The sequence below is a fragment of the Aotus nancymaae genome, unplaced genomic scaffold, assembly GCF_030222135.1.
Source record: "Aotus nancymaae isolate 86718 unplaced genomic scaffold, 86718_ANA_hifiasm-v0.15.2.pri h1tg000051l, whole genome shotgun sequence".
Lineage (NCBI taxonomy): Eukaryota > Metazoa > Chordata > Mammalia > Primates > Aotidae > Aotus > Aotus nancymaae.
The window spans coordinates 14,445,203-14,471,384 of record NW_026988465.1 but is presented as its reverse complement, the minus strand read 5'-3'; the positions used below and the strand labels follow the sequence as shown (position 1 = coordinate 14,471,384).

Here is a 26,182-nt window from a genome sequence, read left to right as displayed (position 1 = left end):
AGTCTCCCAAGTAGCTAGGACTACAGGCACGTGCCACTTCACCCAGCTAATTTTTGTAATTTTTCAGTAGAGACAGGGTTTCACCATGTTGGCCAGGCTGGTCTCGAACTCTTGACCTCAGGTGATCTGCCTGCGTCAGCCTCCCAAACTGCTGGATTACAGGCATGAACCACTGTGTCCAGCCTGGGTGTAGTATTTTTAAGGTGAATTATCAGTGTTAAGTGCTAATGGTTAGGCCGGGCGCGGTGGCTCACGCCTGTAATCCCAGCACTTTGGGAGGCCGAGGCGGGTGGATCACGAGGTCAGCAGTTGGAGAGTAGCCTGGCCAAGATGGTGAAAACCCATCTCTCTTAAAAATACAAAAATTAGCAGGGCATGGTAGCAGGCGCCTGTAATCCCAGCTACTCAGGAGGCTGAAACAGAGAATTGCTTGAACCCAGGCGGTGGAGGTTGCAGTGAGCTGAGATAGTACCACTGCACTCTAGCCTGGGCAACAGAGCGAGACTCTTGTCTCAAAAAAAAAAAAAAAAAAAGGATAGGGTCTCACTCTGTTACCTCGGCTGGACAGCAGTGGTGAGATCATACATAGCTCACTGCAGCTTTAGAGTCCTGGGTTCAAGCGATCCTCCTGCCTCAGCCTTACTAGTAGCTGGGACTACAGGTGCACACCACTATGTCCAACTAATGTTTTTTTCTTTTTTTTGCCCAACGAATATTTTAACTTATTTGTAGAGAAGGGGTCTCATTATGCTGCCCAGGCTGGTTTCAAACTCCTAGGCTCAAATGATCCTCCTGCCTTGGCCTCCCAAAGTGTTGGGATTATAGGTGTGAGCCACATGCCTGGCCAGGAATACACTTTAAAATAATATGGTATCAACAAGAATTGGAAGGAGTGCCTGTTTAAAAAAAGAAGAAGGTATAGTAAATACATAAACCAGTAACAGCCACTCATTTTGAAGGATTCTGTACTGTACATAATTGTACTGCTCTACTTTTACACAAATGGCAACACGGTAGGTTTGTTTATACCAGCATAACTGCAAACACATGAGTCATGTGTTGCAATAAGATCTTAGGACAGCGACAGTATCAATAGGCAAAAGGAATTTTTCAGCTCCATTATAATCTTATGGGGACCACCATTGTATATTGGGTCTGTAGTTGATTGAAACATTGTCATGCTGTGCATGACTGTGATAATTTGTTTTAATAGACATCATAGCAGTTAGCTCATTTTGTTTTGGTAGAATGAAATAGCTACATAAAACTTCCCAACTTCTGTACTTGTCATTTTTAAATATTCCTTTGGCCAGAATTGTATTATTACCTTCTGAAGAATGCATGATGGCTCTCTTTCAATCTGGGTTGGGCTTAGACTAAATTGTATTTCATTTTTAATTAGTGGATACTCTTTATCTATTAGAGATGGGTCAGCAGCCTATTTGCTGATTTATAATTGGCAGCTGGTTAAAAAAAATATATATATATTTGTTGTTTTTATTTTTTTGAGATGGAGTCTCACTCTGTGGCCCAGGCTGGAGTGCAGTGGCCCGATCTCAACTCACGACAACCTCTGCCTCTGTGGTTGAAGCGATTCTCCTGCCTCAGCCTCCTGAGTAGCTGAGACTACAGGCACCCAACACCATGCCCAGCTAATTTTTTTTTGTGACAGAGTCTCGCTCTGTCACCCAGGCTGGAGTGCAGTCCTGCGATCTCAGCTCACTGCAACCTCCACCTTCTGGGATCAAGTAATTCTCCTGCCTCAGCCCTCTGAGTGCTGGGGACTACAGGCACCCGCCATCACGCCCAGCTAATTTTTTTGTATTTTTAGTAGAGACAGGATTTCACCGTGTTAGCCAGGATGATCTCGATCTCCTGACCTCATTATCCACCTCAGTTGGCCTCCCAAAGTGCTGGGATTACAGGCATGAGCCACCATGTCTGGCTTGTTGTTTTTAAAAATGGGGTCTCACCATGTTGCCCAGGCTAGTCTCCAATTCCTGGACTCAAGCAATCCTCCCACCTCAGCCTCCCAAAGTGCTGGGATTACTGGTGTGAGCCACCATGCCTGGCCACTTTTTACTATACGGGAAAAAAATAAGACGTTTCTTGGCGGAAGACGACTATTGTAGCAACAAGCTTTTCATGAATTGTAGTGTCTCCCAATATGCCATTTGTTTTGGCTGAAAAAACCAGGTCCAGGTTGAATGCAGATTTCCTCCTCTTATTCCTTTTCTGCCCTCAAGCCTGACACAGCTTCCAATGACTCAATCACATGACTGTGAGATTAATGTATTATAGTTCCCTCAAATACTATTTTACTTCCAAGAAATAAAAGAATTGTGGAAGTAGGTAAAAAATTGAGAGCAAGGGTAAAAGGAATGTGGGTGTTCCCATATCTCCTCAAGTTCTACCAATTGTCTATTTCTGAAGCGCTGTCTACATTTGGCCCAATTCTTTCCTGTGTCTCTTCCTTTCAAAGGTTGGCTGTGGGGCCAGGTGCGGTGGCTCATGCCTGTAACCCCAGTACTTTGGGAGGCTGAGGGGGCGTGGATCACAGAGTTAGAAGTTCAAGACCAGCCTGGCTAAGATGGTGAAATCCCGTCTCTACTAAAAATACAAAAATTAGCTTGGTGTGGTGGTGGGTGCCTGTAATCCCAGCTACTTGGGAGGCTGAGGCGGAGAATTGCTAGAACCCGGGAGGTGGAGGTTACAGTGAGCTGAGATTGCACCTGGGCATGCAGCCTGGGAGACAGAGCGAGCCTCTGTCTCTAAATAAATAAATAAATGACTGTGAACGGTGTCTAGTATGTCAAATAATAGCCTCCAAGAAAGGAGTGACCTTTGATTCCAGTCAGTCCTCTGTTCTGTGCTGGAAACTCTGAGTCTGATAGAGTAAAGAGGCAGATGGGATGTGGCTGCAGTTTAATCTCTTCTATACATAACCCAATTCAAGACTGAGGTACAGATCCTCCCTATGAGTTAGCTTATCAGGAATTACTTTACTTGGCTGTCAAATATCTAGCTAGGAGGAAGATAGCACCTGAGAGAAACAATTATCTTTAAGAAGGACCAAGTGGGCTTCAGGAGGAAGAGCAGGCATACCTGGAGAATTTAGTGGGTAGTTAGTGGTGGAAGGAGGCATGAAGCTAGGACAGGAGAGCAGAAAAGAAAATAGATTAATCATATTTGGAAACTTGTCTTGATCTTTCAAAGGTTGGCTGTGGGGCCAGGTGCAGTGGCTCATGCCTGTAACCCCAGTACTTTGGGAGGCTAAGGGGGTGTGGATCACAAGGTCAGGAGTTCAAGACCAGCTTGGGTAAGACAGTGAAACCCCGTCTCTACTAACAATATAAAAATTAGCTGGGCTTGGTGGCACACGCTTGTAATCCCAGCTACTTGGGAGACTGAGGCAGGAGAATCGCTTGAACCCGGGAGGCGGAGGTTGCAGTGAGCCAAGATCATGCCACCACTGCACTCCAGCCTGGGTGATAGAGCAAGACTGTCTCCGGGTGGGGCGGGAGGAGGCCGGGGGCGGTGGCTTAAGCATGTAATCCCAGCACTACTATGGGAGGCTGAGGCAGGCGGGTAACCTGAAGTCAGGAATTTGAGACCAGCCTGGCCAACATATAGTGAAACGCTGTCTTTACTAAAAAATAAAAAAATTAGCTGGGCATGCCTGTAGTCCCAGCTACTTGGGAAACGGAGGCAGGAGAATCGCTTGAACCTGGAGGTGGAGGTTGCAATGAGCCGAGATAGCACTAATGCACTCCAGCTTGGGCTACAGAGCAAGACTCTGTCTCTCTCTCAAAAAAAAAAAAAAAAAAAAAAGATTTATAGTACGGCTAAAATTTTTCACAACAGATGTTTTCCTCCCTAATCATTTGGCTATTTGTCTTTAACTCTTACAGAAAAGTTGGGTCATAGTCCTGGTTTTGATTACCCATCTCAGTGTCATTGATTGTGCCACCTAAATTTTTCTGAACCTTTTGTTGGTTGAATGAGAGGGTTGGATTATGTGATCACCAGGACCTTTCTAATCGTCAACTCCTAGAATATACATTTTGTGGATTCAGTCTTTGAGTCTAGCCCACTTACTCGGTTTCCTAAATATAATGCCTTTTTTTTTTTTTTTTTTGAGACGGAGTTTCGCTCTTGTTACCCAGGCTGGAGTGCAATGGTGTGATCTCGGCTCACCGCAACCTCCGCCTCCTGGGTTCAAGCAATTCTCCTGCCTCAGCCTCCCGAGTAGCTGGGACTACAGGCGTGTGCCACCATGCCTAGCTAATTTTTGTATTTTTAGTAGAGACGGGGTTTCACCATGTTGACCAGGATGGTCTCGATCTCTTGACCTCGTGATCCACCTGTCTCGGCCTCCCAAAGTGCTGGGATTATAGGCGTGAGCCACCACGCCCGGTACAATATAATGCCTTCTATTTGGAGCAAATATGGTATACTTTTATTACTAAGAATATATCACTTACTCCTAATGTGAGCTGACTGCATAGGTTATAATTGTAATCGTTCATTGCATTTCTCGTCTATTTGCAAATATACGTGCTCTCCATAGATAATCACGTCTGCTCCTCACAACAGCTTTATAAGGTGGATTTTAAAGCTCCCATTTTATGGAGGAGGAAGCTAAGGCTCACACGGTTTTGATTCATCCAAGGTCAAATAGGTAGAGTGGCGGAACCAGAATTCCAGCCCTGTGTGTCTGGCAACAAAGCCTTTATGTTTAAAAAAACATTAATGAAGCCGTATATATTTTCTAATTCTAAGGATCATGGACATTTTTTTTCAACCATAGATTTTTTTCCCCCTTTCTTAAATCATTAGCTCTTGTCTTTGATTTTACTATCTGCTTACTTCCTGCCCACTTAACCAATCGACAGGGAAGAGAGTAGGAAGAGGTTACTGTTTTTATGTTAAGTGCCTTTTCAGAGTCTAATTTACAGCCAATAACAGCAAAAAGACCCCTTGGCTTTGTGCCTCTGCGGCGCTCTGGAGACCTCCCTCGTCCCTCTTCCTTTCCGAGAAGCCCCCTTCCGTCGTTGAACTACGTTTCCTAGCGTGCCGCGCGGCCGAGAGCGTGGGCTCGGCCAATCCTTCCTCTTTGCCTATCAGCTCGTCGCAGCGTGATGATGCAAATGCGTCGGGCGTTGGTGAGTGACGACATTCTGGCTCGCGACCGCCGCCGCCGCCGCCGCTGCCGTTGCGCCTATTACCGCCGCTAAGGCGGCGGCTGCAGAGACGACGACGACGACGGCAGGGCGGGCGCTGTGCGCACAGGGGAGGGGTAGGCGGGCGGCGCCAGCGGCTTCAACTGCGGCAGCCACGGCTAGGGCGACGGAAGAACCCCCCACCAGCCGGCGGTCGAGTTAGGCCTTAGCAGCGCCGGGAGCTGTTCGCGCTGTCCTCTGCGGGAGATCTCCATAGAGACCGTGACATACACAGAGGCGGGGGTCCGCAGAGGCGGCCGGACCGGAGCCAGCTCCTTGGCCTCTGCGGCCGCCACCCCCTTCCCGGCTGCCAGCACTCACCCTCTCTCCGCTCCTGCTCTCAACCTCGCGGTTCCTGGGGTGCCTGTGCCCACTGTGTGGACAGCGCGGGCAGACTTTTGGGCCGGGGCCGGGCGGGGGGGCGCTCAAAAGCCTCCGCCTCTGCCTCTCCCGCCCCCTTACCCGCCCCGGAGCGGGAAGCGGCGGAGGCTCCGCCATGGCCTCAGGAGCCGGAGGAGTCGGAGGGGGCGGTGGCGGCAAGATCCGGGCGCGGCGTTGCCATCAGGGGCCAATTAAGCCTTACCAGCAGGGGCGACAACAGCACCAGGTATGGGACCCGACGACGTGGTGGCCTGGCGGGTAGGGAACTCGGCAGGAGGGGACAGGCGGTTCGAGGCCCCGGCGCCCCACGTGGAGCAGACAGGAGGGCCTGAGGAAAGGCCCGAGTGAGGCTCCGGGGGAGCTCAAGCCATTGGGGGTGGTGACGGGAAGTGGGCTGAAACAGGCCCAGCCTTGCGGCGCGCACGTGTGGTTTGGGCCGCCTTTCCCCCAACTCTCTGGGCCAGGGGCTTTCCCAGGCAGGCTCTGGGCGGGAAAAGAAATTGTAGGCCTAGGGTGCGCGCGTTTCTTTTTTGGCGGGGATTGGGAGTTTCAGGGTATTACGTCCTTTCGAGGGAGAAAGGAAAAGATGTGATTGACGGCCCTTATGCTTACTGTTTTCTAGTGTCTCTCCTTTAGTGTGTGTGGGGAGGGGGGTAGCCCCGAAGAATCTTAACTCTGGGGCAGACGGGGAGTTGTTGGGGGCGCTGTTATATGGAAAGTGGAATAACTTAATCTCAGCCTCTGAATTAATTCTCTGTTTCCCCTCGTTTTGAGAACATTGGCTTATATTTTCCTAACCGGGTTATAGTTAACCGTGGCACTGGGGCATTTTGAAAGTCCCTCTCCACCCTTACGTCTTTTCTCTGCTGCGCGACTCCCCCCCTCTTATTTTGGAGGCTGGAATTGGCCGTTCTCCACAGTTGACCGGGACTCCAGCTCTGATCTCATACACAAAATATGTTAATATTATGGGGCGTATTTTAGAAGTTTAGTTACTTTCGACATTCCAGGAATGTTGATGATCTTATAGTTTAACCACTGTATGCACTCTTGGATATTTAAAATATAAAAAAAGGTGATCCTAATTGTAAATGGGATCGTTGATTCCGAGAAAATTCCATTTTTAAAATACTCCTTGTTAGAAGGATTAAAGAAATGTTACAACACCTACTTTAATAAAGCCACTTAAAAAACTTATCAATGATATAAGGTGGGAAGTGTGTGTCTTAAATTTGTTGAAAAACAAAAATATAGCAAAAGGATCTGATAACTTGTTGCCTACTGTTAAAAGGTAGACTTCCTAGATTGCTTTATTCTGGATGCTCATGAAGATTGCACACTTTCACATGTTTGATATTGTTAAATTGTGTCATTATCAACAGATTTTTAAAAGTAAAAATTTGAGGGATTTTTAAAATTTCGTTTTTTTCTTTTTTTTATTTTGAGGGAAATGTTTGAGTAGTAAAAATTGTGGTTCAGGTATTTTAAGTCGTTCTCTACTGATGGTTAGAAGGTTTGGCGTTGTTATTACTCCCACCAGTTTTCCCCCAGATATGTACATAAAGTGCTTGGTTTTCAAATTTGTGAAGCACAGGGGTATTTGCAAACAGATTTAAGATTATAATTCAGTTCACAAGCCTGGCCATTTAACCTAATCCTTCTGTAGAATGAAAGTTAGACATGCATGCTTTCTTTTCTCTTTTGAAGGTCTTTGAGTGCTTAGATTTTCTTGTATGACATACAGAAAAATGACATGTTTTAAATACAGGTCATTGGATGGTCTGGATAGAAGTTAGAAAGGAATTAATATTTGCCAGATGTCTGAAGTTAATCATGGCTTATTTTTAAATGTACTTAGATAAAATACAAATCTAATTTTGGGGAGATGATGCCTTAGCAGCATAACACCTATGATCCACGTTGTCTTAGAGTTGATGTGACTTCAGGCTGTTTAGTTTTGTTTTAAATCCTGATAATTTATCATTGCCTCCTGTCTAAACTACTTTTGCCTCTTGCTTCTAGCTATTAAAAAAGAAAACATATTTTAGCTTTTGAATTGGGAATTAAAGGTATTTAGGGGTTTCTTGATCAACACTGTAGGTGCTATTTGATATTGGCAGAAACTACCACTACCCAAGGAAATTATTCAGGTGTATTCAAAAGAATACTCTCCTTTTTTTTATTATTTAAAAAATAAGGACTTTCTTTAGTCCTTATTGGGACTTTGGTGGACCCGCTTGCTGTCAGCTATATCCTAGACTGTCAACTGGATGTTTTGCAGCAGCTGCTGAGTCATCATGAAGCAAGGAACTTCATGATGTGGGCATGTTTTATACTAATGTTATTTGATTAAGTGTCCAAGGGTTTCTGGGCAAAAATGAAGCTTTTGGTAGTATAGCAGAAAGTTGGAATAAGAAAGAATGAGAGGTCTGGAGCTGTTAGTTAATGGATGTTTGCCAGTGCCTGTCAGGCCCAGTACCTGTGATTTCTGTGTATGTTCATTTGACTTGTAATTTCCTGTTTTGACTTCTGGGTTTAGCTCTCCTGGGAAAAGCTGTAAATTTACCACTTTTCCTCTTTAACTTCTGATTTTTTCTTTTCTTTTTGAGACGGAGTCGCACTCTTTTGCCTAGGCTGGAGTGCAATGACGTGATCTCGGCTCACTGCAACCTCCTCTGCCTCCCGGGTTCAAGTGATTCTCCTGCCTCAGCCTCCCAAGTAGTTGGGTTTACAGGCGGCCACCACCATGCCCGGCTAATTTATTTATTTTTAGTAGAGATGGGGTTTTGTCCTGTTGGCCAGGCTGTTCTCAAACTCCAAACCTCAAGTGATCCGCCTGCCTCGGCTTCCGAAAGTGCTGGGATTACAGGTGTGAGCCACTGCACCCGGCCCAACTTCTGATCTTTAAAATGTCGTCTTGCTTGAAGTCATGCAGACAAATTCATTGTCTTGCTCAAATAACTGAAGGGTAATAACTCTTTTTTTTCTTCTTTTTATTCAACAGTGTTTCTCCATGATGGCCTAGGGTAATAACTCTTAAGAATTGTAGAAGCAAATATGAAGAACAGCCCTGAATAATGCAAGCTGATCATTTTCACTTACCTTCCCCCCTACCCTTTTACCTTTTTGTCCAGATGCATTTAGCAAATGGTGGTCATTTTTCTAGTTGGTATTGAATAGGTTACTGAAGAGAATGTGGTTAGTTCTTGTCTTCCTTTCCCATTTCCTTTTTGTGCAGATTGTCAGGCACAGAAAGTCAGCTTCTTTAGAGAGATCAAGCTGCTTGCTTTTAATATCCACTGCAAAAAACTTGAGCCCATGGGCAAACCAGAACCTTGCCTCTGGAAGAACTACTGCCACCTCCTGGTGAGAGGAAACCACTTATTTTTGCCCTTCTGGATGGGGATGGGGTGGGGTGGGGTGGGGCGTGTGCTTGGTTTGGAATCAAGGGACTCCACCTTTAATTCTCCTAGATATAACTTGTCTTACAAGTCAGTTCCTGCATTTAGCTTTTTCTCTCCTCATCTTCCCCACCAGACAAAGTCTTGCTCTTTTGCCCAGGCTGGAGTGTAGTTGCACGATCTCAGCTCACTGCAACCGCGGCCTCCCAGGTTCAAGCAATTCTGCCTCAGCCTCCTGAGCTCCTGAGTAGCTGGTATTACAGGCACACTATACCACACCTGGCTAATTTTTGTATTTTAGTAGAGAGTAGGTTTCACCGTGTTGGCCAGACTGGTCTCAAACTCCTGACCACGTGATCTGACCTCATTGGCCTCTCTAAGTGCTGGGATTACAGGTGCGAGCCAGCCACTGCGCCCAAGGCCTTTAGGTATTTTTTTTAAAAGGGGGAGGAAACCTCTTTAAGCTTAGATTTGGGGTCAGTAAACTTTTTCTGAAAGGGACACAGTAAATTTTTAGGCTCTACTCTGGCAAATTGTCCTTTGTTTTGTTTTTAACAATCCTTTAGCAAATGTAAAAACCATTCTTAGCTTGTGTAAAAATAGGCCAAGGTCTGAATTTGGCCCAGCCCACAGATCCTGGTTTGCTATACCATGGTTTATATAATAGTGTAGTTTTTATTTGTTTTGGTAGCTTCTTTGTGATACTTTGTCCCAAATAAGTATGTTCTACCTTGTATCTGATGAGTGTTCTCAGATTTGAAAAGGAGGGATATTTAGAGGCTGAATATTTAAATTATTCCAGAAGTCACCAAGTTTTTGACTTTTATTTTGTCCTTTGCTTTATCCTAGATGCTTAATACAGTCAGTGGGAATAGAAATGGAAACAGGAAAACAATATAGTGTAATGGAGTCAGCCTGAGTTTGAATCTGTTCTACCCTGACTTGGACAAGTTAATTTACTCATCTGTAAAGTGAAAATTGTTGTGGAGGTTAAATGAGAAATGTAAGGGAAGCTTTTAGAACAGGACCTGGGATATGTATATAAGTAAGGAGTTATTTAAAATTGAGTCCTTACTGTATATATGTCATTGAAATTTGAAATTAAATAGAACTATTTGATTTAGGGTCTCTTTTTTTGTGGGAAACTGGAGTTTGTTATTACTCAAATTAATCTCCTGATTTAGCATCTTTACGTTGTCTCTGAATTTTCCTGCCTTATTACAGGTTTTTTTCCTTTAGGTGACTAAGTTCAATACTTTCATGTATTTAATTGTTTAATGCAAAGTAGGGCTTTTGTTTGTGATAAGAGGTTTTGTGTGGTATTATATTAATTTACTTACGAATTTTTCTAATAAGTGATTTAAAAAGCCCACTTGCTGTATCCATTTTCTAGGAAGTACCTGACAAGGCAGTTATCATAGTTTGAAGTAAAATTAAAACTTTGGTCTGATGTCACTAATTAAAACCATTCTCTCTCTCTCTCTTTTTTTTGAGACAGAATCTAGCTCTGTCACCCAGGCTGGAGTGCTGTGGTGTGACCTTGGGCTCACTGCAGTCTCTGCTTCCCAAGTTCAAGTGATTCTCCTGCCTTAGCCTCCTGAGTAGCTGAGATTACAGGGGTGTGCCACCACTTTTGGCTATTTCTGTATTTTTAGTAGAGATGGGGTTTCACCATATTGGTCTGGTGGTCTCAAACTTCTAACCTCAACTGATCTGCCCGTCTTGGCTTCCCAAAGTGTTGGGATTACAGGCATGAGCCACTGTGCCCAGCCAAAACCATTTTTATTAGGCATAGAGTATTATTGCAAATATTGTAATTATCTCGTATTTTCTTTTCTTTTTCTTTTGACATGGAGTTTTGCCCTGTCACCCAGGCTGGAGTGCAATGGTGCGATCTCAGCTGACTTCAATCTTCGCCTCCCATGTTCAAGTGATTCTCCTGGCACAGCCTCCTGAGTAGCTGGGATTGCAGGCACCTGCCACCACGCCTGGCTAATTTTGTATATCTTTAGTAGAGACGGGGTTTCACCATGTTGGCCAGGCTGGTCTTGAGCTCCTGACCTCATGATCTGTCTGCCTTGGCCTCCCACAGTTCTGGGATGACAGGCGTGAGACACTGTGCTATTTTGTAATTTTTTTTTTTTTAAAGAAAATTTATTTGTAGCTATTTAGCTTATTTCATGGTCGTAATATATTTTAAAAAGATCTTGTGTTGGGAAGCCTGGTTTAAAGTCTTGCTGTCACATACAATTTATTGTTAGAAACAGGATGATAGGATGCCTTTTCTATCTATAGGTATTTCAGTTTGCTTGATTTTGCTTATCTTTTTCACAATGTAATTTAAGAAATAAACTCTTACTCCCAATTTTTAAACGTGTTGCATGAGAAAAAGTGTGATAGTATTTTGTAGGTAACTTTTAGTGAGTTGAACTACTGTGAGCTTTTATTGAGTTGTTTTTTTTTTTTTAAAGACAGTCTCGCTCTGTTGCCAGGCTGGAGTGCAATGGCGCGATCTCGGCTCACTGCAACCTTTGCCTCCCAGGTTCAAGTGATTCTCCTGCCTCAACCTCCCAAGTAGCTGACATTACAGGCATCTGCCACCACACTTGGCTAATTTTTCTATTTGTAGTAGAGATGGGGTTTCACCATGTTGGTCAGGCTGGTCTCGAAGTCTTAACCTCAGGCAACCTACCTGCCTTGGCCTCCAAAGTGCTGGGATTACAGGCATCAGCCACTGCGCCCAGCCTTATTTAGTTTTCTGTTGCTTGTTTGAAATGTCTTTTAGGGGCTCCTTTTCTTGTATTGGTTTAAGTACTGTTAACTATCTATTAATATCACCTCTACAGAGTGCATGACTAGAAATAGTAAGCCAGTTCATGTTTCTCCTTACTGCATTTGTGGCAGATAGTTTTGAAGGAAGTTGAAATTTGTAGCCAACTGTAGGTTTTTAATTCTTTAGCTAGAAAAATAGATTAAATGGCTAGAGGACTTGGGCTGATTGGATAGGGTAAACTTGGATGCTGAAGGACATGGGCTTATAAAATATAAACAATATCTTAGATTTGGATGTTAAATTCAGATGATTGAAACTAGATTCAGGGCCAGATATGGTGTCTCACGCCTGTAATCTCAGTGCTTTGGAGGCCAAGGTGGGCAGATTGCTTGAGTCCAGGAATGTGAGACCAGCCTGGGAACATGGTGAAACCCTGTCTCTACCAAGAAAATACAAAAATTAGCTGAATGTGGTGGTTTGCACCTGTGGTCCCAACTACTTGGATGGCTGAGGTGGGGAGATTGCTTCAGCCACAGGAGGTGGAGGTTGCAGTGAGCCATCACTGTACCACTGCACTCCAGCCTGGATGACAGAGAAAGGAGAAAAGAAACTAGATTCACTATGACTGCATTAGGATTTGAATACTTCATTACTTTTTTTGCCTCGTGGAAATAAGTGAGTGTTAAAATTATGACAGAGGATTTTTATTTTTTTTTAAATTTGAGAGGAGTCTTGCTCTGTCGCCCAGGCTGGAGTGCAGTGGCATGATCTTGGCTCACTGCAACCTCTGCCTCCCAGGTTCAGGTGATTCTTCTGCCTCTCCCCTTCCTAGTAGCTGGGATTACACGTGCCTGCCACTGCGCCCAGCTAAGTTTTGTATTTTTAGTAGAGATGGGGCTTCACTATGTTGGCCACTGGTCTTGAACTCCTAGATGCAACTGTGCCTGACCTGAGAAATTTTATTAAGAAATGTTAGATCAGATATAATTTTTAAAACTAGAAATAACTAAAAGGGAAGAATGACATGTGTTTTTACTACTATTTAGTTTTTAAGATGTTTTATAAGAAATAGGTGTGTTTTTTTTGTTTTTTGTTTTTTAATGGCCAGAAAAGCCATGGAAAGAAATAGGTATTTTTTAATCTCTGAGAGTTAAATGGGTAAGGAGATTGTGTATAGAACCTGGAAGAAAAGTAAGGGTCAGTGACTGGCTTCAGCACAATACGGGGAGCAGATAGAAATCCAGATAGCTGTGTGTTCTGGGAGAATAGGATTCCAGAACCTTTAAACTGATGATGGACTGTTTTTGATATTTATGGACAGTGAGATTATTTGAGAAAGGAGATTTTATAATCTGAATACTGCTATGGATAATGTGAAGAAAAGGCAGTTGAACAGAAGTGAAGTCAAGAAAACTAATAGGAAGAAAAGAGCTTTGTATATGAAGAAGAAAGGATATATAGAAATGACAAGGAGTTGGCCGTATTGAAAAGATACCTCTGGTTATTCATGTGAAAAGGTTTATAAGAAAAGAATGTTCTTAATTACAAATGAGTTCTGAGTTAGTGTTGCACAATAGCCTTCTCCCATCCCAGCTACCTTTCATTAATCCTTTTATTTTATTTTTTTTCTTTTTGAGATGGAGTCTTGCTCTGTAGTTCAGCCTGGAGTGCAGTGGCATGATCTTGGCTCACTACAACTTCTGCCTCCGGGGTTCAAGCAATTCTTCCTCCCTCAGCCTCCTGAGTAGCTGGGATTACAGGTGCCCGCCACCACGCCTGGCTAGTTTTTGTATTCTTAATGGGAACTGGGTTTTGCCGTGTTGTCCAGGCTGGTCTTGAACTCCTGACCTCACGTGATCTGCCTGCTTCGGTCTCCCAATGTTGGCTGGATTACAGGCATGAGCCACCACTCTCAACTCATTCATCCTTTAACTCAGGTTAAATACAATTTGAAAAGCTAACATATTCACTGTACCTTACACATTGAATGTTCTTATATGTATGTAGTATTGAATTTACTTTTAGTCCCCAAATTGGATTTTTAACTAGTCTAAATCTCAGTGACATTTTTGATATGTTTTGCCAAATGAAGAACCCTTCTTTCTTGGAGAGAGAAAACCCAGTGGATTTCGCCAGTTCACATTCTAAAATTCACTCCTTTAATCCTTGAATTTAAATTTATTATTTGTGATTATCTAGTGTAGACTTTGCTTTAAGGCTACAGAGAGCATTTTTAAAGTTTTTTTTGAGACAGAGTCTTGCTCTGTCACACAGGCTGGAGTGCAGTGGCATGATCTCAGCTCACTGCAACCTCCGCCTTCCAGGTTCAAACGATTGTCTTGCCTCAGCCTCCCAAGTAGCTGGGACTATAGGCGTGCACCACCATGCCTGGCTAATTTCTGTATTTTTAGGAGAGACGGGATTTCACCATGTTGGCCAGGATTGTCTCAGCTCCTGACCTCAAGTGATCTGCCCGCCTTGGCCTCCCAAAGAGCTGGGATTACAGGCGTGAGCCACTGTGCCCGACCTCAGCGGAAATATCTTTAAGAAGGGGTCTACTTATAGATACGCTAGTGGTTAATGGAATAAATACAGGATAGCAAGATACACAGAGACTAGTAATAGCAAAAGCTACTACCTTCTGTAGGACTAGAGGAATAAAGGGAAGAAATGCTGTAACTGGAATGGTAGTTTTGGAGATGGAGCAAGACTTAAGCAGGGAGGAGCACAGAAGAAAGACTCTCTTTACTCCCGTTCTCTAATACCTAGTGTTTGCTAATATCTCTCATGGGCCAGTCTCACCAGAAACCAGTTGGTTGTGCAGTCCATAGAAACAGCTTGTCAAAAATGGGCTGAGAGGACAAGTGGATACTAGCACAGCATCAAATCTGTGATTTTATAAGTTTATGTGTGTGTAGGAAAAAGCTAAATTTTAAGAAAAGTGAGTAGATTTAAAGAAAAACTTTAAATCCAAGTGAGTGGATTCAGAGAAAAACAGTACAGGGGAAAATCATGGCTAAAGTTTGGGAAACACTGGGAAAATAGTTTTATGAACTGTATCGTATTTAGCACAGTCTATGGTCTGTAAGATTTGTTTACCTGATTCACTTCAGAATATTTTCATTATAATCTTAAATATTGTCTGACGTGCTCCACATGTATATGTGTTCTAGACAACCGAAGATTAAGCCTTTCAAGAATGCACAATTTTATTCTCTGTTTTAGAGGGGCTTCTCTAAAATGTATCTTAATTTCCTGAAATGTATCTGATTTCCAATATTAGAATCACTTCAGAGGGCTTTATTAAACAGGTGGGAGCTACCTCTGGAGTTTATCTTTTAGTAGGGCTGGAGAAGGACCTGTGATGATGCTGATAATACTGCTAAAAAGGGATCACACTTTGAGGACTGCTCAATTATATTAAGCTTAATTTAACTTTTTCTTTTCTTTTTTCTTTTTTTTTTGAGACAGTCTCACACTGTTGCCAGGTGCCAGGCTGGAGTGCAGTGGTGCGATCTCGGCTTACTGCAACCTCTGCCTCCCAGGTTCAAGTGATTCTCCTGCCTCAGCCTTCTGAGTAGCTGGGACTACAGGTGCGCACCACCACACTCAGCTAATTTTTGTATTTTTTAGTGGAGACGGGGTTTCACCATATTGGCCAGGATGGTCTCAATCTCTTGACCTCGTGATCTGCCCGCCTTGGCCTCCCAAAGTGCTGAGATTACAGGCCTGAGCCACCTCGCCTGGCCTAATTTAGCTTTTGCTTAATGACCTAGGGTCATTTAACCTACGAAAGTATATTTGGCTATTGAAATGTAAGGATGTTTGTTCCTTCATACTGGTTCCAGTCAGTTTTATTTTTTTCCTTCCTTCTTCCTTTCCTCTCTGCTTTCTTTTTGTCCTGTCCTTTATTTGTTTTTGTTTTTAGAGACAGGGTGTCTGTCATCCAGGCTGGAGGGCAGTGGTACAATCATAGCTCACTGCAACCTTGAACCCCTAGGCTCAAGTGATTCTCCTGCCTCAGCCTCCCAAGTAGGTAAGACTACAGGCCTGTGCCACATTCCCACCTATGAAAATCTACATTCCTTTTTACTCTTCGTGCTGTCATTCACTGCACCACTGGTAATATCTCTGTCTCACTGCTCCTGTATTAAGCTCTTCTGGGCTGAGACTAGATAAGTTGGCTAAATTTTAGTATAGAAAAGAGGTCTGTAAGCAAAGTTTATGTATTTTAGTGAATGAGCTTTATTATATCCACTTTGACCAGTTTTGTTTTCTAATTATTTTTGAAGATACCTAATGCTGCCGCATAAGTGATCTGTGAGTGAGTATGGCGTCAATTTAAAGTTGTCCTGTTCTTGGCCTTAGATGGATAGGGATCACAGGAATGTCAGATACTTTTAGTAGCTAAACACCTTACCGAAAGTCCACAAACAAACTTTAAAAATCTACATTAAATTCTGTAATTGCCTTAGCTGGATGTGGTAGACGGCCTGTAGTCCTAGCTACTTGGAAGACTGACGCCAGAGGATTACTTGAGCCCAGGAGTTTGAGGCTGCAGTGAGCTATGATCATGTACCATTGCACTCTATCTGGTATGACACAGGTCTCTCAAGTCTTGAAGTATGGAAATGGGATAAGTAACTAGTATTAGGTGTGTTTTTACAAATATTAAATATTTTATGTAGGTATATAGTCTTTCTCTCCATAGTAACTAATACTGTGTAATATTAGCAAAGAAAAAGAGAACAATGAATTTGTGTTGTTCAGTAGTGAGTGTTCTAGAACTTGGCTTGATAGAGAGCTTGTGTTTGATAGAGAGCTTACCTTGTAGTTCTGTTGAAAATTTGGACAGTACATGGAAAAATAATTGCATGCGTCCCAGTTGTTATCTATACCTTTTCATATAGTAAGGAAATTACTATTCAAGTGCTTATATGAGAGTTGTCTTCCATTTTTTTCTGTTGGCAGGTTATTTTAAGGCCTCTGTCTTGAGTTTCCTTTCTAGGTAGATTTATATGTTCTGCCTTGACTTTATTGTTTTCCTTACCTACCGAGTCATTTTTTTTTCCCCTTCTTCGACTCTTTCTCTGAAACCCTACTAAATCTGCTTTGTGAAAGAAATTGTTGCCTAAAATTGATTACCTTACCCCAGTTTGTTTATTGCCAGCTTTTTTCCTTGTTAAAAAAGTCATCAGTATGTTTCTGTTACACCTTGTAAACTGATACATGCCTTCACATTACCTTATTTGATTTTCATTATAATTACTATAAATAATAGGTGGCAGTGTTATTCTTATTTTACCTAGAGTAAATCAAAGTACAGGGAGGTCCTCAAGTTTCATCTAGGTCCTGGCAATCTTAAAGTCCATACTTTTACTCTATCTTAGATATTCTGTGGTAATTGTGTTTGTACTTTTGGCAAGTTATTTAACTTCATTGTCTTTCTTTATCTGTAAAGTGCGAATATTAGGTGAGGATTAAACTGAACAATGTCTAAATTGCTTAGAATAGTGCCTAGCAATAGCCAAAATACAATAAATATAATACTGATAGCTATTATACCACATTACTTTCCCTTTCTCCCTTTAAAAGTTACCATTATAAAATTTATCTCTCAGATTTTCAGCCAACATTTTTTGTAGTGAAATTTCAACATCAGAAAATATCTTAGATTGTTTCTTTTTCTGTTTCTGTTTCTGTTTGTTTGTTTGTTTCTTTTTTTTTTTTTTTGAGACAGTCTCGCTCTGTTGCCAGGCTGGAGTGCAGAGCACAATCTCAGCTCACTGTAACCTCCACCTCCCAGGTTCAAGTGATTCTCCTGCCTTAGCCTCCTGAGTAGCTGGGACTACAAGCGTGCACCACCACACCCAGCTAATTTTTCGTATTTTTGGTAGAGACGGGATTTCTCTATGTTGGCCAGGATGGTCTCGATCTCTTGACCTCTGCCCACCTCGGCCTCCCAAAGTGCTGGGATTACAGGCATGAGCCACCACGCCGGCCTTAGATTGTTTCTTGAGTTTATTTTTGTTGGATTTTTTTGTTTTGTTTTGTTTTTGAGACAGAATTTTGCTCTTGTTGCCCAGGCTGGAGTGCTATGGCGCGATCTGGGCTAACCACAACCTCCGCCTCCCAGGTTCGAGTGATTCTCCTGCCTCAGCCTCCTGAGTAGCTGGAATTACAGGCATGTGCCACCACTCCCAGCTAATTTTTCATATTTTTAGTACAGACGGGGTTTCTCTATGTTGGTCAGGTTGGTCTTGAACTCCCGACCTCAGGTGATCTGCCCACCTAGGCCTCCCAAAGTGCTAGGATTACAGGTGTGAGCCACCACGCCCAGGTGGATTAATTGTTTTATTTCCTTTTTCTTTTTTTTTTAAAAAAAAGCCCCTCATATTTCTATTTATCTGAACTTTTATTTTTCTTAAAGAATGTACAGTAAAATAAGTGCTTAAGAAAGCTGTTGAAAGTACTGTTTATATTGTTTTAATATACTGGGAAAAAAAATGGATGCCTTTTCTCTGAGATTAAAATGTTTATTACATATTTTATTTGTAAATCTAACATCAATATTGCTTATTTGATGGCCTTTCAGGTTTTTTGAAGGATTAGAGTAATACAGCCATTTGGAACAATCACTGGCTTATGTATGCATATAGAAGAAAGAAAGAATTTCACATCCATAGAATTTGTAAAATACCGTTATGTCAGCAGTAACTTTAGAAACTGACTTTTAGCAAACTTGTTGGAAACCATTGTGTTTTGCTTGGCATGGCTTTCAGTAAGTAGGTACTTATTTTAAAAAGATAAATTTCTAAAACTGTCATAATGTGTTTTTTTCCCCCCAACAGGGCATTCTTAGCAGGGTTACAGAATCTGTTAAGAATATTGTGCCAGGGTGGCTACAAAGATACTTCAACAAGAATGAAGATGTGTGCAGCTATTCAACAGACACAAGTGAGATTCCACGCTGGCCAGAAAATAAAGAGGACCATCTGATATATGCCGATGAGGACAGCTCCAACATTACTGATGGGAGAATCACACCTGAGCCAGCAGTCAGTAATACAGAAGGTAAATACAGTGTGGCTATTTTGTCACAGGTTTTCATGCCCTAATTTTGAATACATTACCTTGTTATGGTAAACCTAATCAGGTGGTGCATAAACCATCTGGGAGGAGGGTGATAATCAGGTTCAAATTGGATGTCTTTTTTCATTTATCAGTGTATTATTTATTAAGGAAGGTTGATCAACTATATCAGTTAAGAGTGTAAGCTCTGATGTTGGATTTTGGGTTTTAATTTTCACATCACCAATGAGTCATGTGGCTTTTGGCAAAATACTAAATTTTCTTCTCTGTAATTATGAAGCCCTTAAAATAAATCCTAGTACTAAGGTAGCCTGTATAAATGTTAATCTTCCCCCACTCCCCAAAGACAGAGTCTTGCTCTGTTGCTCAGGCTGGAGTGCAGTGGCGTGATCTTGGCTCACTGCAACATCTGCCTCCTGGGTTCAAGCGATTCTTCCACCTCAGCCTTCTGAGTACCTGGGATTATAGGCACATGCGCCATGCCCACTAATTTTTGCATTTTTCGTAGAGATGGGGTTTCATCACGTTGGCCGGGCTAGTCTCGAACTCCTGACCTCAGGTGATCTACCTGCCTTGGCCTTCCAAAGTGCTGGGATTACAGGCCTGAGCCACTGCACCTGGCCTAATGTTAACTGTTAAATGAGACTGTGTTAGTGCCTCTCACAATTCATGAATTTGAGTATAACATAACTGTAATTGGCTCCTTCCCTTTTTGGAGCAAGCTCAACCGGGCTATTCATTAATCTTGCAGTTAAGTGACCCTAGACTTTAAAGGTTTGAACTTTTTAAAATCTACTTTCTCTTTGGCTTTGCTTATTCTGGACATTTCATTTTAATAAATAGACACATATGTGAGCTTTGTGACTGATTTTTTTTGCTTAGTACAGGGGTTCTCAACCCCTGGGTCACGTAACAGTATCTGTCCTTGACTTGCTGGAACTGGGTTGCACAGCAGGTTAGAGGAGGACTGGTGAGCAGCTTCATCTGTGTTTTCAGCTGCTCCCCATTGCTTGCTTTGCTGCCTGAACTTCGCCTCCTGTCAGATCGCCAGTGGCATTGGAGTCTCATAGGAGTGCAAACCCTGTTGTGAGCTGTGCATTCTAGGGATCTAAGTTTTGTGCTCCTTATTGCTCCTTGTGAGAATCTAATGCCTTATGATCTGTCACTGTCTCCCCTTACCCTCAGATGGGACCATCTAGTTGCAGTAAATGAAGCTCAGGGCTCTCCCTAATTTTACATTATGGCTAGTTGTATAATTATTTCGTTATCTATTACAATGTAGTAATAATAGAAATAAAGTGCACAGTAAATGTAAGGCGCTTGAATCATCCTGAAACCACCTCCCCTTCTCTGCGCCGTCCGTGGAAAAACTGTCTTTCACAAAACTGGTCCCTGGTGTCATAAAGGTTGGGGACTGCTGACTTATTACATTGTTTTCAAGGTTCATTCATATTTGTGTCAGAACTTCATTTTTTCCCTCTGGACAGTATTTCATTCTGTGGATAAACTACATTCCATTTATCCATCCATCAGTTGGACATTTGGGTTGTTTTCACTTTTAGACTATTAGGAATAATGCTGCTATGAATATTGGTGTTCAAGCTGTTTTTGAAATAGAGTAGCGTGTTCACAGCTCACTGCATCCTCAGCCTCCCCAGGCTCAGGTCATCCTTCAACCTCAGGCTCCTGAATAGCTGGGACTACAGGCATGCATCACCATATCCGACTAGTTTTTTTGTATTTTTTGTAGAGATGGGGTTTTGCAATGTTTCCCATGCTGGTCTCAAACTCCTGGGCTCAAGCATTCTGCCCACTTCGGGTTCCTAAAGTCTTGGGATTACAGGTGTTAACCTCTGTGCCTGGCAATGTGCATGCTTTTTTGTAGAGTAAAACTGGTGGGTCATATGATAAATCTGTTTAATGTTTTACCTTTCTCATTAGTGGTGCATGAAGGTCCTGATTTCTCTGTATCCTCACCAACACTTATTTTCTGTTTATTTTGATTTTATTTATTTTTTGAGATGGAGTCTTGCTCTGTCACCCAGGCTGGAGTGCAGTGGCATGATCTCTGCTCACTGCAACCTCTGCTTCACAGGTTCCAGCAATTCTCCTGCCTCAGCCTCCCAAATAGCTGGGATTACAGGCACCCAGCACCACGCCCAGCTAATTTTTTTTTTTTTTTATTAGAGACAAGGTTTCACCATGTGCTGCTCTCTCCCGATCTCAGGTGATCAGCCTACCTGTGCCTCCCAGAGTGCTAGGATTACAGACATGAGCCACCTGGCTGGCCTCCATTTATTTTGATTGTAGCTATCCTAGAGGGCCTAGTGGCCTCTCTTTGTGGTTTTGATTTGCATTTCTCTGACAACTAATGATGTTGAGCACCTTTTAATGTGCTTATTTTCCATGTGCATATCTTTTTGTGGGAGAGGAGTAGACAGGATCTTGCTCTGTTGCTGAGGCTGGAAGGAAGTGGTACAGTCATAGCTCACTGCAGCCTCAAACTCCTGAGCTCAGGCCATCCTCCCACCTCAGCCTCCTGAGTAGCTGGACTCCAGGCATGAACCCCACCATGCCTGGGTAATTTTAAAATTTTTTGTAGAGATGAGGTCCTGCTATGTTACCCAAGCTGGTCTTGAACTCCTGCCCTCAAGTGATCCTAAATCTTTGCCTCCCAAAGGGCTAGGATTACAAATATGAGCCATTGTACCCAGCCTTTTCCCATTTCTAATTGGGATACTTGTCTTTTTATTGTTGAATTGTAACAGATCTTTATATATTCTGGTTATAAGTCCCATATCAGTATATGATTTGTTAATATTTTCTCTAGGTTGTCTTTTTTTTTTTTGAGACAGAGTTTTTGCTCTTGTTGCCCATGCTGGAGTGCAGTGGTGAGATCTTGGCTCATTGAAACCTCTCTCTCCTGGGTTCAAGCAATTCTCCTGTCTGCCACCACGCCCAGCTAATTTTTTGTGTTTTTATTAGAGATGGGGTTTCGCCATGTTGGCCAGGCTGGTCTCAAACTCCTGACCTCAGGTAATCCACTTGCCTTGGCCTCCCGAAGTGCTGGGATTACTGGCATGAGCCAGTGTGCCCAGCCGATCCTATCGTTTAAAACACAAGTTTTTAATTTTGATGAAGCCCAACTTACCTTTCAGTGTATGTTTCTTTCAGTATATTTATTTTTTCTTTCACTACATATTTTGAAATATATGCTTACAAAACTTCTTGTAGCCCTATGTTAAAGTCTCAAAGTATTATTCATCTCAAGTAATACTATATCACAAATGACTTAACAGACATTTAATATAAATTTGTGAAAGAATAATAATTTTTGCAATAATAGAAACAAAGCATGATGTTGTGAAATGAATAACTTTTCTTCCAGTGTGAGAAATCAAATTGTTTGCAACCTTTTAATGAGATTGTTTGAGTCCAGTTGGGTAGAATTGTAAATCAGTGTCTGCATCTAGATGACCCATCACCTTGAAGGTCATCAGGAATGGTGACCTTTTAGCTGGTTTAGGAGGTTCAGCTCAAAGACGAACCCAGAAATGATGGAGAATTGATGTTAATTTTATAATCCAGCCTGGCTCAGTTAAATTCAGCTAATATCAGCCGAACTGCAGGTTACTTACAGATATGTGAGTGTAACATTGAATGTTTATTATTTTATCCACTGAGATCTTAGAATTATATGATATACAGAACTGTCACAGTGAAAACCTTTCTAATACGTGCATTAGTACTAGAGCTCTGGTCACCCAAGAGCTCTAATGAGATGTGCATGGAGATTAATGTTGTTCTCATGCTTGCTAATACAATGTCCTTCTGCAGCCATGGATCAAGGAGGCATTTTTGACTTTCTAGTCTTACTGTTTAAGAAATACCTTTCATATAGCTATCACTGTCAGTGTCATTCCTCAGATAGATCTGAGTAAATTGAAAACCTTTTGGAAAAGATTGACCATTCTAGATGACACTAAGAACCTTCGTTGAGTTTCAAGTCAAGGCTAATTGTGGGGAGAAAAACCATTTGTGATTTACAGGAGGAGGTCCAAATATTAACATGAATAGCAGTTTAGAGAAAATTGATTCCAATCCCCATGGATAACTTTGAGGGGTTCAGGACTTCAGTCTACAAATGTGGTGGAAATAGAAAGAGAACTAGAATTAGAAGTAGAGTCTGAAGATGTGACTGAATTACTGTAATATCTTATGGTCAAACTTGAATGGATGTGGAGTTGCATTTTATGGATGAACAAAGAAAGTGGTTTCTTGAGATGGAATCTACTCTTGGTAAAAATACTTTGCACATTTTTAAGATATAAAATAATTTAGAATATTACATAAACTTAGTTGATAAATCAGCAGCAAAATTTGAGAGGATTGACTCCAGTTTTGAAAATTCTGCAGTTAGAATACTATCAAAAACATTGCATGCCACAGAGAAATCTTTTGTTAAAGGAATAATCAGTTGATGAGGCAAACTTCATTGTTGTCTTATTTTAAGAAATTGCTACAACCACCCCAGCCTTCAGTACTCATCACCCTGATCAGTCAGTAGCCATCAACATTGAGGCAAAGACCTGTTAACCAGCTCAGAGATTATGATTTTCTGTAGGCTCAGCATATTATCATTTGTTAGCAGTTTTTTTTCCCCCCAAGACAGAGTCTTGCTCTGTTGCCCAGGCTGGAGTGCAGTGGCGAGATCTCGGCTCACTGTAACCACTACCTCCTGGGTTTAAGCGATTCTCCTGCCTTTGCCTCTGGAGTAACTGGGATTACAGGTGCACACCACCACGCCCAGCTGGCTTTTTTTTTTTTTTTTTTTTTTTAAAGTAGAGACAGGGTTTCGCCATGTTGGCCAGGCTAGTCTCAAACCCCTGACCTCGTAATCTACCCGCCTCGGGCTCCCAAAGTGCTGGGATTATAGGCATGAGCCACCGTGCCTGGTTAGCAATTATTTTTTTGATTAAAGTATGTACATTGTTTATTTTGTCATAATGCTAATGTACACTTAATAGGCTATAGTGTAGTGTAAACATAATTTTTGTCTGCACTGGGAGACCAAACACATGTGTGACTCACTTTACAGTCTCCTCCTGCCTCACCCTTCCAGGTAGCTGGGACTACAAGAGCGTGCTGCCATGCCTGGCTATGTTGTAAAAATTTTTAATAGAGATGAGGTGTCGCTATGTTGCTCAGGCTGGTCTTGAACTCCTGTTCTCAAGTGATTCTCCTACCTCAGCCTCCTAAAAGCATTGGGATTATAGGCATGAGCCACTGCACCTGGCCCATATTGGATTTCTTTTTCCTCTGTGGTTTCTGTATATACTAGACTTAGTTGACGTCTGCCAAGAGTTAGAAGATTATCATTATCACTTTTATCCTATAGGAGAAAGCGATGTAGTAGGGATGAGAGAATGGGATGAGTAAAAAGCATTCTCATAGTATAATATACTACAATACTGTTTGGAATACTTGCTACCCTGAGAAACATTTCAGCCTATGTGTATGTAAATCCTGATTGCAGAGAAATTGAAATATTTATAATGTTTAAATGCTAAGTGGTTTAAATACCTATACCAGTGGATTTCTGAGCCCCAGACAGTATCTCTGTTAACTTGAGCCTGCCTGATAAAAATTGTTATATATAAAACAAATTTAGATATTCTATCAGATTTTTTAAATGGGATTTTTAATAAATAATTATTTTAAAAATTCGTGGTCATTTTTAATGTGATGGAAACATTTGTTTTTGAATTGCAGTAAAATAGATGAAACATAATTTATGTTATTTTTCAGCATACAGTTCAGTGACATTAAGTATATTCCTATTGTTGGATAACCATTACCACCTTTCATCTCAGAATTTTTTTCATCCTAACTGAAAGTTTTTTTTCATTTAGCCGAAAGTCTATACCCACTGAACAATACCCCCTCATTTCCTCTCTCTCTCTCAGCCCTTGCCAGCCAGAGTTCTGTAGTACTGTCTCTCTTAAGTACCTCATGCTAATGAATCATACAGTTGCTTGTCTTTGTTATTGGCTTATTTCACTTAGCATAGTGTCTTCAAGGTTCTTCATGTTATAGCATGTGTCAGTTTCCTTTTTGAGGCAGAATAATATTATATTGAATGGATATATCACATTTGGATTGCATCTACCTGTTATCTCTTGTGAATGATGCTGCTGTGAACATGAGTGTACAAATCTCTTTGAGACCTTGCTTTCAGTCCTTTGGGTATATACCCAAGTGGAATTCCTAGATTATAAGGAAATTGTGTCCTTAACTTTTTGAGAAATTACTATTTCTGTAGTGGCTGCACTGTTTTATATTCCTACTGACAGTGTACAATTTCTTCACATCCTTGCAAACATTTATTTTCCCTTTTCCTGTTAGGAGCTTTCCTAATGGGTATGAAATGTTATCTCATTGTGGTTTTAATTTGCATTTTTCTGATGATTAGTGATGTTGAGCATCTTTTCATATACTTTTTGGCCATTTGTCTGCAATTTTAGAGAAATGCTTACTTTTGTTATTTGCCCACTTTTTAACCAGGTTCTTTTTTTGGAGGAAGGGGTTGTAGGAATTCTTTTTTATTTTTTGCTTAGATTTACCTTTTTTTTTTTAAAAAAAAGGTTTATGTTTAATTATTATGGATGCATATTTGTACCTATACAGAGAGTGCATGTAATATTTTGATATAAACATACAGTGTGTACTGATTAAATCAGGGTAATTGGGATATCCGTCACTCCTAGAATTTGTTGTTTATTTGTGTTAGCAACATTCTAATTCCACTCTTATTAGCTATTTTGAAATGGACAGTGAATTAGTTATATTTGCTATACTGTATGCTACCAAACACTAGCTATTACTCCTTATAACTGTATTTTTGTGTCCTCTGTTTATCTCCCCTTCCCCACCATCCTTCTGTCCTCTGGTAACCATCATTCTATTCTCTGTCTCCGTGAGTTCCTTTGAGTCCTTTGTTTTTTTAAAAAATTGAGACGGGGTTTCACCGTGTTGGCCAGGCTGGTCTTGGAACTGCTGACCTCAGGTGATTCGCCTGCCTTGGCCTCCCAAAGTGCTGGGATTACAGGTGTGAGCCACCGTACCCGGCCTGAGTCCTTTGTTTTTAGCTGCCTCATTTGAGAGCATGATATTTGTCCTTTTGTGCCTAGCTTATTTCACTTAATGTGATGTCCTCCAGTTCTATCTATATTGTTGCAAATGACGGGGTTCAGTTCTTTTTTTTTTTTTATGGCTGAATAATACTCCATTGTGTATATGTAGCACAGTTTTTT

At 41.7% G+C, this 26,182-nt stretch overlaps 1 protein-coding gene across 6 annotated transcripts in view; it reads left to right on the top strand.

Annotated features, from left to right (window-relative positions):
• Positions 1-5,177: 5,177 nt before the first annotated feature.
• NUP153 (nucleoporin 153) overlaps positions 5,178-26,182 on the top strand; it is a 79,878-nt gene continuing 58,873 nt past the window's right edge. For 3 of the 6 annotated variants that reach the window (XM_012476536.3, XM_012476535.3, XM_064363020.1), the window contains exons 1-2: positions 5,719-5,829; positions 18,629-18,851. In XM_012476536.3, coding sequence (XP_012331959.2) covers positions 5,719-5,829; positions 18,629-18,851 — 334 coding nt within the window. Of the gene's footprint in view, positions 5,830-6,106; positions 6,117-8,780; positions 8,970-18,628; positions 18,852-26,182 lie in introns of those variants that run through there. The other 3 variants (XM_012476534.2, XM_064363019.1, XM_064363018.1) reach the window with 3 other exon arrangements.